Source organism: Diabrotica undecimpunctata, chromosome 5 (assembly GCF_040954645.1).
Source record: "Diabrotica undecimpunctata isolate CICGRU chromosome 5, icDiaUnde3, whole genome shotgun sequence".
NCBI classification, from domain to species: Eukaryota; Metazoa; Arthropoda; class Insecta; order Coleoptera; family Chrysomelidae; genus Diabrotica; species Diabrotica undecimpunctata.
This window is the reverse complement of record NC_092807.1, coordinates 78829297-78841730: the sequence shown is the minus strand read 5'-3', so window position 1 is coordinate 78841730 and position 12434 is coordinate 78829297. Positions and strand designations below refer to the sequence as shown.

General features: G+C 38.8%; 1 protein-coding gene across 1 annotated transcript; it reads right to left on the bottom strand.

The window, feature by feature from the left end:
• Positions 1-8372: 8372 nt before the first annotated feature.
• Positions 8373-11588, bottom strand: LOC140442307 (uncharacterized). Its single transcript, XM_072533382.1, has 3 exons — positions 10925-11588; positions 10060-10771; positions 8373-8466 (listed from the first exon to the last, which is right to left on the bottom strand). Exons 1-3 carry the CDS (start codon positions 11586-11588, stop codon positions 8373-8375), a joined length of 1470 nt encoding a protein of 489 aa, XP_072389483.1.
• Between the last annotated feature and the right edge of the window lie 846 nt (positions 11589-12434).

Sequence of the window (12434 nt, the reverse complement as noted above, 5' to 3'; positions counted from 1 at the left end):
GGGTATACGGCAGGGGAGGGGAAAGGGAGCCCCTCTAAACATTCGTAAAAAAAAAAGAAAAAGAAAACGAAGAGGCGAGAGGTGGTCTCCTGGAGAACGAGGGTGGGCCCATATACAGTCCACCAGTGAAACAGGAGACCATCTCTCACAGGATTTCGTTTAAAACAGCTAAGAGCAAGAATAGATTTTATCCATTTTTGTTTATTTGTATTTATAATAATCTATTTTTACTCATTTATTTTTATTTAACGAAATATTTTATTTATACAAACGCTATTTATTTGATTTATTTGATTTACATTTTTTATTTAATGAACTATTTTATTTATACTTATATCAATTGTATTTATTTATTTTATTTATCTATTTTATCTATAGTTATTTATTTATTTATTTTGGTTCGTAGGTATTTTAATTTATTGACGAGACGTGAATCCGACGCAGTAACGATCTCAGGGAACTGAACCAAAACGGACCTCAAGGATCAACCTGGTATACGGATATTGCAGGTGAACGTGGGCAGAGCGCGCCGGGCGCACGACCTTGTGCACGCAAAAGCCTGCAAGCTAGAAACAGACCTGCTCATCGTCCCAGAACCAAACAAGAAGATTACTTCAGGCGGTGGTTGGGTCCAGGATGACGGAAAAAACGTGGCGGTGCTCATTAGAAACAGGGATGTGGGAGTGCGGAACATCGTCAGGGGGGGAACTATATCCTCATTAGGTTGAGGGATTTCTGCCTCCTGGCATGTTACATATCCCCCAACATCCCTATGTTGAGGTACAAAGCCATCGTAGACGAAATAATGAGCGCCGCCACAAATGAAAATGAAATTTTGATCGCCGGGGACATAAACGCGAAATCCATGTTATGGGGTTCCCCCATAAACGACAAAAAGGGGAACTCTGGAACGAATGGATAGCCCAGGCTGGCCTCCAAGTATTAAACAACGATAAACCAACCTTCGTGAGAGGGGCCAGCCAAACACACATTGATGTCACGATCGCGAGTGAAGGGCTATCCAGAAGAGTACACGGGTGGGATGTACTCGACGATCAATTATTCACCTACCACCGTTATATAAAATACAACATAAAGGTAAAAGGGGGAGTAAGGCGGCCGATAGGTCACACGGAAATCTATTTTAATAAAACCACGTATCTATCGGAGGTCAGAAATATCAATGAGGACGAGATTTCTGACCTTGGTCAACTGAGAAGAGCACTAGAAAATGCTGCAAAGTTGGCCACCGTGAAGAGAAAGGAAAATAAAAAATCCCCCTACTGGCGGACGGATGAGATAGAAGGTCTACGGGAGAGATGCCTCAGAGCTCGAAGAAATTACACGAGAAGCCAGGGCAACCTCGAGCCTAAAGAAATATACAAAGATCTAAAGAGAACCCTAAATAAAAAAATAAGAGAGGAAAAAAAAAAGAAAAGTGGCAGACCCTGATAAAAGCATTGGAAGAGGATATATGGGGCGACGCATATAAAATTACTATGAAGACGTTGAAGGTCATGGCCCCATATAAACTCGACGAGGACCAGCGGATGGAATCAGCTTAACTCCTCTTCCCCACCAAAGAAATCCAAAATTTTATAAAAATCTTTCCAACAATGGTAAAGGAGTTCACAGAAGAGGAAATACGAACCGCTGGTCAGGAAATGAAGACAGGGAAAGCTCCCGGCCCCGACGGGCTGTAACCAGAGGCAATTAAAATTATAGCAACTGAGAAACCAGGTTTGATCAGAAGAATATGTAACGACCTACTGCAGAAACAAGAGTTTCCCAGGGACTTAAAGGAAGCGAACCTAGTTCTACTCCTAAAGCCTGGGAAACCCATCGATTCAGCATCCTCTTATCGGCCAATATGCCTCCTGGACTGCCTTGGTAAGTTCTATGAAAGACTTATCAAGAAGAGGCTGGAAGGCGTGTTGGAAGATATGAGAGTGTTATCAAATCAACAGTATGGGTTTCGTGAAGGTAGATCGACAATCGATGCCGCGACCTGGATAAGGGACGCGGCAAAAACAAGCAAGAAAAGATGGGTGGTTCTTGTTTTGTTGGACATAAAAAATGCATTTAATTCAGCAAATTGGGGCCCTATAGTAGACAAAATCGTCCAATGGGCCCCAGAATATATGTCCAATATAATAAAGGACTACCTATCTGACAGAACCGTATGCATATCGAAAAAAGAGAAGAAAGAGATGACCGCGGGAGTACCCCAGGGGTCAGTCCTGGGACCTTTACTATGGAATATATTATATAACGGGGTACTAGAAGTAAACAAGGAGAGTGGAGTGAGAGCGATTGCATATGCGGACGATCTAGCTTTACTAGTCGAAGACGATACGAATTGGGGAATAATAGGAAAAGTAAATAGAGCAATACGAAAGACCGCGGCCTGGATAGAAAGAAATGACCTAAAACTAGCAGTAGAGAAGACGGAAGCCATAATCTTGAGGGGACCGAGAAAACGAAATGATATTTTATTTGAATAAAAAGGCTCCGCAATAAGACCCCAGAAGACAGTGAAATACTTAGGTATAATATTTGACGACAGGATTACATTCGGACAACACGTACAAGAAGCATGTCGGAAGGCAGAAAAAGGACCTCCACGCTAAATAAACTGATGCCAAATATAGGGGGTCCGGGATCCCAGAAAAGGACAGTGATGCTGCAATCAATCCTGTCCATAGTGTTGTACGGGGCCCCAGTGTGGCACGAGGTCCTCCGAATGACAAAGTACAAAGACATGCTTCTTAGGGCTCAGAGAAAACCTCTGATCAGGGTGTGCAGCGCATACAGAACCGTATCAACCATAGCCTTACAGGTGGTGGCTGGTTCTGTACCGGTGCATATTCTGGCCGGAGAAAGAGTCCGAATGTACCGAAGGGGCAATGGGGCAATAGGTTCAGGACCACAGGAAAGGACGAGAAGTCTACAGACGTGGCAGAGGGAATGGACAGCCGAAGTCGGAAAGGCGGCGTGGACGAGATCCCTGATTCCGGATGTGGTGAGGTCTTACGAATGCCGGCATCGGCGCGTTAACTACTACTTCACACAGTTCTTGACAGGACATGGATCGTTTAGGAAATTCACCCACCGTATAGGGAAGACCGCGGACGATCTATGTCCCGAGTGTGGAGTGGTGGACGACGCGCAGCATGTTGTGTTCGAGTGCCCTGTATATCATGCAGGGCGTACCGAGCTACAGCTGGGTCTTGGATCCCCTCTAGGCGAGCCTCACGAGCCTATCGAGTTAATCGATAAAGCTGTCGATAGCAAGAGAGACTTCGACCTGGTCATTGCTTTTGTTACCAAGACAATCAAACACAAAAAGGAAACAGAGACGCGTCTGCAAGCGGGATGACCGATCGTCACTATTTATTTTTTAACGTGTTTGTGTCATGTACGTCAAGGCAGTCAGCGGGGGAGGACCCTTTACATCCAAACTACGTTGACTGCCCTTATTTTATTTTATTTATTTTGTTTTATCTATTTATTTATTTATTTACCAATTTTATTTATACATTTTACCGTTTTTACTCTAATTTTATTTAACTGTGGTGTATGTCTTAAGAGACATTCAGTAAGGGAAGGACTTTTACATCCGACTCAGACTGAGTGCCTCTTGTGTTTCTTGTTTTGTTTCTGTTTTTATTTATGTTTTCCTTGTTCTACCCGTGTCCATCCTGGGGCAGTTAGCAGGGGAGGACCTTTTACATCCAACCTATGCCGACTGCCTCCGTGTTTTAAATCTTGAGTTTTGAATGAATGAATTGATGAAAATAAGAATGTTTGGCGTTACTCGTAATTACCAACTGGTTTTGTCTCGCTAGTTCCATCATGGAGGGACGGCAGCCCGGTCGCCCGACCCGCAAATGAGTTGCGCCGGACGGTCACTTCACCGACCAGTCTACCGTGAGGCTTTTGCGGAGGGGGGAGGATAGGAGGCCGCCAAACCAATGGAATGCACGCAGAAAGTGCCAGAGGGAATTAGGAGTAAGGTCGGCAGGTCAGACATGCACGCGAAGTGCGGTTCCAGACCCGTCGGCTGGAGGAAGAGGGGGTGAGTTTAGTCGGTAGGCGGCCTCGCCACGCGGTGAAGCGTGCCGGGCTGAATCCGACACACCTGGGACACCTTCCCAGACGGAAGATTCTCACCTCCCAAAAAAAAAAAAAAAAAAGTTTGGGTGTCGACCTGGAGAAGATGTAGCAGGTGAAGATTATCTGATCGAATTACGAAGAAGAATGGACGATGTACATGAGTTGGTCCGTTCCCACCTTCAGATCTCTAGCGACCGAATGAAGAAACGGTACGATACACAAGCCGAAAAGGGTTGCTTTAAGAAGAACGACAAAGTCTGGCTTTATAATCCCAAGAAGCGAAAAGGCAAATTGCAGCAGTTTTGGGATGGTCCATACCTCATCATGGAGAAGATCAACGATGTCATCTACCGAATAAGCAAGATTCCGAGGGGAAAGCCGATGATAGTACACCATAACCGGCTGGCGTCTTTCGAAGGTGACCACGACGTAGATGAAGAAGTGGAAGTAAACCAAGTCCAAGATGTGTCTGACCTCACGTTTGAGGAATTCATGGGTACCTATGGAGGTACTGGTAAAGCAAGACATGGTGTTACCACTGTAGAAAAGCAAGATCTACTCGCGCTCCCCGATGACTACTCGCTGGCCCTTACCATCCCGGCCAGTATCAAAGACGCACCAGGGTTGGCATCCGTCGTTCGAAGGAAGTTCGGTCGAGTTGCAGAACTTCAATGTCAACTGCCAGCTCCTGGGAAAGCCTTGAAACTTCAAGAAACATCACGTTACCTTTTCTACCTGGTAGCAAAAGACACTGTCCGTGACCAACCTACCTACCGAGATGTATGAGAAGCCTTACTTCAATTGAAAGAGCACGTACTAGAGTCCGACGTGCAAAAGTTAGCCATGCCAAAGTTAGAGTGCCGCCAATTAGATTGGAGGGTTATCCGAAGTATGGTGGAGGAGATCTTTAAAGACACCGAAGTCCAAGTGTTAGTCTGTTGCAATCAGCATAGTTACTGGTGCGAAGAGAAAACCGTCCCTTGTCATTTTTATACAACTGGAAGTTGTAAAAGAGGGTCCAAGTGCCGATACCTGCATACCGCTCCAGTTCCAGTCCCGACAAGGTTTCAGGAGGAACCCTCTTTTAAGAGGGGGGCAATGTTACGATAGATGGTGACGTGTCGTATGACTCAGAACAGTAAACATGTTTATTACTAATATGCTTATCCATTCGAGTATTTTCTAGTAAGAAGATCGACGGGTCTCCCTAGACTGAATAAAACCAGTATGGCGTGACCTTCTAGATTTTTTTCGCCAAGGGTCAGGTCGACATTCTTCGACGAGATTCTAGTTAACGGTGCTTTATATATAAATACGAAAGTTTTTAAAGAACAGTTAGTCAAAAAGAAGCTAGCGCTCGCGTTTAAATTGTACGCACGAATTATAATAAATTGTATAGTTAAGATAAATTATTTAATAAAGACTTTAATAAATTTGTGAGTGTTATAAATAGAACCTTTAATAAATAAATAATAGATATATTAGAATTAATAAAAATATTACAATATATATATATATATATATATATATATATATATATATATATATATATATATATATATATATATATATATGTCACTTGTGAAAAGTGGGTTAAGTGCAAATTTGTGAATTTTGAGCTAAGAACATCACCAGAAAGCTAATTTTTTTCTCTTTCTTTGTGTCTAATGGGCTAAGTGATATCTCTATTACTACGGTCAATGTTCCACTGTGAATCATGGGTTGAAACTTCAAAATACAACTTTTACCTGTGAAAAGCGAGTCAAATGTTCTTAGCCCACTCAGCACAAATTTTCCGTCACCTAAATATTTGTGGAATTGTGAGTTATATAGATATTTTTGAGCACGTTTTTCACAAGCGAATAATCCATTTCAGGTTAATATTCATTTACTTTAAACTCTATTGTCACTAAAACGGATTATGTATTTTTCCACTAAATTCGATACGATGACGACGGCGACTGTAGGTCCGTTCTCAGAATGTTAGCGGTTCATTAGTTTCTTATCGGCACCGATACGGTCAAGATGTCTAAACGAACGCAATGTATTATGCAAATGGCGAAGGCCACATTTTCGTCTGAGGATTTAAATTATGATTCGTCTGGTAAGTTTATTTGAAATATTTCCTACATAAATTTTAAAACTGTGTTTAAAATTTGGATAAATGTCTATACTCGTACTGTATTTTTTAGCATCCAGTCCTGCGCTCTCAATTCCTGAGGAATACAGAAAAATTTTTGAATCCGATGATTCAGATCAAGATTCTAATTACATACCTATAGAAAAAAGTGGCAACTATTCACGCAGCAAAACACCAACGAAGAAAAGGCCTAATAAAAAACAATGCAAACAGTAAGTAATTAGATCATCCAAGCCTTTTTGTTTTAAAAATGTGAGCTTTCAGCATGTGTAATAATTTTTATGTATTATTATGGATGATTCTTATTGAAGATCGTGCAATTTATTTTTTTATTTTTAGGTACGATTTGTCCTGGACCTACAACCGAGGCTGAAAATGACAATTCTTGGAGAGGCTGCCTAACGAATATGACAATGAAACATCAAACAGAAACGACAACGAAGTTGAAAGTAGCTCCGGCGGTTCTGCAGGTAACCATTTTACCAGTAATTTAACAAAAAGGGGTACTATTCGAAAGCGGGGACTGAAAGGAGATTTGCGAGTGAAACGAAATGAGCGAAAAACAATCGAAACTTAGGAAAAGAATATACCACAAAAACCGCAAAATAGATAAAAAGAGAAAGGAGGGAGCTCCTCGAGTGTCGCAGTAAATGTTCTACTTTAATTGAAGTTAACATGCGCGAAAAAATATTTGACGAATATTGGCAGATAGGAGATTTTAATAGAAGGCTTGCATACATTGCAGGTCTTTTAATCTTCAAAGAGCCGGTAAGAAGAAGCAACAGGCCAGCCAAAAAACAGGTTTCAGTGGAATATAACATTAAAATTAATGGCACGCGCAAAAAAATTTGCAAAGAATATTTTTTAAAAACGTTTGGACAAACTAGGCGGTTCATTGCTACAGCGATTAAAATAAAACAACAAAATATATCTGGAATTGTTCCACCAGATAATAGAGGCGCTTCATCTGATGATCGCAGCAAAATTTTAAGAGATGACGTTCGAGATTTCCTTAATAAAATAAAAGTATATGAAAGTCATTACTCCCGGCGAGATTGCTCAAAAAGTTTTTGCCTCCTCACCTAACTATAACAGTGCTTCATGAAGAATACAAATAGGCAACCTAAAGTCGATACCTGTGCGACTTGTGACAGACTAACCCTTGAAGTAAAGTTGGCTCAAGATGAGCACAAAACGGTGATACAGGAGAAACACTTACATAAATCTGATGCTGACCATGCTTATGACCAAAAACGGAACGACAAAGAAATTTCGCAAAATGATGCATCAAAGAAAACATTAACATTTGAATTGCAACAATGCGCTTTCAACTCCATTATTAAAAAATTCAATTTCTTTTTATAAAAGGACACTATGGACCTTTAATTTAACAATTTTCGATTGCAACAAAAACCAAACTTATTGTTACGTGTGGCACGAATCCATTGCCGGACGTGGAGCAAACGAAATCGGATCATGTTTGTACCACTATTTTACCAATATTATTGAGCCGACGGTAACATCTAAAACAATGTACTCCGATTCATGCCCTGGCCAAAACAAGAATAGCCATATTGCGGTTATGTGCTGGGTAGCTCTTCAAAATTCTAGTACCCTACAAGAGATAAGTCACAAATTTCTTATTTCCGGCCATACTCATATGAAGTGCGATAGCTCTCATGCTCTTATGGAGAAAAAACAAAAAAAATTCAATGGACCAATTGAACACCCTCATGACTGGGCGCAATTAATGCGTGACACTGGAAAAAAAATTAATTTCTTGTAATAGAGTTAGAAAGAATCCACTTTTATAATTTTTCTGTGTTACTAAAATCATCGTTAATTTACAGAAAAAAGATAACGATAATGGCGTGATGCATTGGGGTCAGGTTAGATGTCCAACTTACCGCAAAGATAAATCTGGAATTCTTTTTTATAAATTAACGCTCGGCAATGAATAGTTTAAAACTGTTTCTTTCCAGAAACAAGGGAAGGTTGGAAAACTTTTGCCACCTCTTAGATATCAGCAATCACGAATGATACCAAAGGAAAAAAAAGGATCTCTTGGATTTACTTCCTTACATAGGCCCAACATACAGGGGATTTTATGAGAACCTTAATGCGGGCAATGCATCAACGTATACCCTGATGCCCAAGATGAAGAACTCGAGATTTTATGATCAAAAGCAATATTTTTTGAACATTTTTTACTATAATATGTATTATTATTATGATATATTATTATTAATACTATGTATTAATTTAGTATTCATTTTATTTGTGTTGTTCTTAATTGCATTTCATTTTTCTTTCTTTTGTACTTATACGTTTTTTATATTGCAATAAAAAATTATGTTACATACGACATATTATTGTTTACCTATGTGTTTTGTTCCAATAAGGACATTTATGAAAAAAGTATAATTTATTGTTTACACTTTATTTTTTTAAGCTCTAACAGGGCAAATATAGCATAAAATTGCCAACATTTTGAGGAACTGTTAAACACTTAACACATTGTACACTAATGGAATTAGATTAAAACGCACTAAGTACAGACAATTTAAAACAATTTGTAAAAATAGTGGTTATAATTATTAACAAAAAAAAACGAAAACATTTCAATAATAAAGAAAAATGTACTGCCAAAATTTTGAGGCTTTAAAACTGGCATTTTATCTATATATAGATTCTGGAAAAATTGTGAAACATTCAATTGCGTTTTCTCGAAAATGCGATTTTGGCACATAACACACTTTTCACAAGTGACACAAGTTTCACATTATATATATGTTAGTTTTGATATTTCTGCGGGAGCTGTATGTTATATCAATGGTATTCCGGGTTTGACTCCACGTTAAATGTTGTTGGTTTTGATAGAAACCATTTTGACGACGTTTCGGCAAGATCTCACTTGCCATTTTCAAGTCTCTCTGGATGGTCTGCTTCTTGTCGATGTTCGAGTGGAAGTGACGCTACGGGTGTTAGGCAGCTGGCTTTTGTAGTTACTGCGCGTTGCGCGCGCTCTTGTAATTGGTCCAGTGCGCAGGTCAGTGGGCGGGGTCTTGGTCGATTCCGTTCTTGCGTTATTCTTCGGGATAATTGGTTTCCATGTTTTTGGCAATCTTTGGGCATCGTCTCGAGAATTTAAATTATTTTCTTGTTTTTCTATTTCGATGGCTTCTCTGATAATTCGTTTTCTCTTGTTTTCGACATTCGCTAACATTACCGTATGTTTGAGGTCAATTTTGTGTCCTGTAGCTAAAGAATGCTGGGCTAGGGATGACGTCGTTTCTTTTCGTTCGATGGCATTGCGATGTTCTTCTTGTCTTACTTGGATCCTTCTATTTGTCTGTCCAATATATGCTCTATCGCATTCTCCACAGGGAGTTTTGTATACTCCTTGGTTTTCTAGGGGAATCTTTGTCTTGGCAGATAGTAATATGTTTCCGATTTTTCTGTTGGTGCTGAAGACAGTCTCTATTTTGTGTTTTCTCAGGACCCTGCTTATCTTCTCTGTTGTGCCTTTAATATACGGTAGAGTGGTTTTGGCAATCGGTTTTTCGTCTTCTTTTATTTCTTTTGTTGTTTTTTGTGGTCTTCGTGCCTTTTCGATTCTGTGTGTGGAAAAGCCGTTGTTTTTTAACGCTTTTGTAACTTTCTGCATTTCTTCTTTCTTGTGTTCTTCATCTGTTAGTCGTTCAGATCTTATAGTCAGAGTTTTTATGACTGAATTCAATTGTGCAGGATGGTGGTGTGAATCTGCATGTAGGTATCTGTCAGTGTGAGTTGGTTTTCGATACACTGTATATCCAATGTTGCCGTTTTCTTTCCTTATTATTAAGACGTCTAGGAAAGGTAGTTGTTGATTACTTTCTAATTCCATCGTAAACTTGATCTTGGGATGGATACAGTTAATGTATTCTAGAAATGCAGTAAGTTTGTCTACTCCATGTGTCCATATGATGAAAGTGTCGTCCACATATCTAAGCCATAGTTTGGGTTTATATTCTGCTGTTCTTATTGCCCGTTCCTCTATGTCTTGCATAAAAAGATTTGCTATCACGGGAGATAGCGGTGAACCCATCGGTGCCCCTTCAACTTGTTTGTACCGTTGATCACCATACATAAAATATGTGTTGTTTAAGCAGTGCCTCGTCAAATTTAGGATATCTTGCGGTACTGGGTATTTTCTGCTTATAATTTCCAAGGATTTATTGATGGGAACGTTGGTGAAAAGTGAAACAACATCGAAACTTACTAACAAGTGTCCTGGCCCAAGAGTAACATCTTTTATACGCTCGATGAAGTGGCCTGCGTTCTTAACGTAAAAATCAGCTTCTTCTGCGTAAGGCTGTAGCTTTTCAGCCAAGAACCTTGCCAGTGGTTGTAACGGTGATCCGATGGAGCTCACTATTGGTCGTAGTGGTAATCCATCCTTGTGAACTTTTGGTAGACCGTACAGTTTTGGACATCTCGATGATTTTTCCCGTGGAATAAGTTGAAAATGATGTTCTTTATTAATATTAGATAATTGTATTTTTGCTTTTGTTGTTTTTTCTAGATATGTTGTCGGGTCAGTCGATATCTTCTCGTATGATGGATCGTCTAGAATATCTTTCATCTTTTGATCGTAGTCTATGACATTCATAACCACCGTAGCATTGCCTTTATCAGCTGGAAGTACAATGATTTCTTTATTTTTGCGCAATGAATTTAATGCCTCTTTTTCCTCGTGTGTTAAGTTTCGTTTTGGCGGTTTAGCTGTTCGTAATATGCGTGACACGTCTTGGCGTATAGTCTCGGCCCTGTCGGATGGTATATTGGTTATTGAACTTTCCACTTCGCATATAATATTTTCAATCGGTATGCGTGCCGGAGCTACTGCGAAATTAAAACCTTTCGAAAGAACACTATTTGTCGCTTCATCCAGTGTGAAGTTCGAAAAATTATAAACCAGTTTACAGGTATCTTGTTGTGGCGTTTCTCTCGGTTGTTGTTCTAATGATAGTCTCTCGAACTTCTTAATTAGTTTTGTTTTTGTTAAGTCGGCGTTTGTCTCTGCTCGAAAGTTGCTGAGCGTATCTAATATGTTCCATAGTACCGGATGTAATGTGTTACCAAGAATCAGGTGAAGTTTTAATAATCTCGAGTTTATCTGATTGATTTCTCGTCTGGTGTCATGGATGGATTCTCTAATCAGTACTAAACTAGCCCGTCTTAAGATGTTTTTGGTTTTCTGGTTCTTTTTGTGAAAACATAGTTTCATGCTTTTAGGAATAACCTTTTCGTCCCTAAGATTGCATAGCAGTGTACTTCTTTTTGATCTCATTTTCTCGAATCTTCGGATATCTGGTAGAATTTCCTCCCCGTGAAGGTTAATTATGTTAGTTTTGATATTTCCGCGGGACTTCCACTCGAACATCGACAAGAAGCAGACCATCCAGAGAGACTTGAAAATGGCAAGTGAGATCTTGCCGAAACGTCGTCAAAATGGTTTTTATCAAAACCAACAACATTTAACGCGGAGTCAAACCCGGAATACCATTGATATATATATATATATATATATATATATATATATATATATATATATATATATATATATATATATATATATTGAGATAATAATAAATATAAAAGAAATGAGCATAATAATATTATGATTTTTAATTAATAAACTTAAATAGTGATTAAAGAAATAATTTATAAGTTATATACTAGAGAATATTATAAAAATTATTTATATGAGGGTATTCTTAAGAAATTAGCATATAATAAGTGTAAAAAGTATTTTTTTTAATAATTATGATATATTTGAGTGAGCCATTTTTATAGGCAACCAAGTATACACTTAAGTGAATTGGATAGTATAAACTTTTATATAGAATTATGGATTCAAAATAGTGTTATTTATTAATTTAAAATGTGTAATTTATATATAAATTTGTATTCTGATCTGAAAAGCCTAAATTTTCATAAAATTCTCGATAGAATTTTAGTTAGAATAGTAATCTTCTAGATAGCATAAAAAGAATTATCTAGAAAGACGTCAATAAACAGAATTTAACCTTTGTTCGCACTAGAGTCTTCGCGAACATGGTTATGTCTATGAAATAGAAAGATTCGAACAGATATTTTTTCAAGAACATTCGTGAACAAAAGAAAATGATATAAA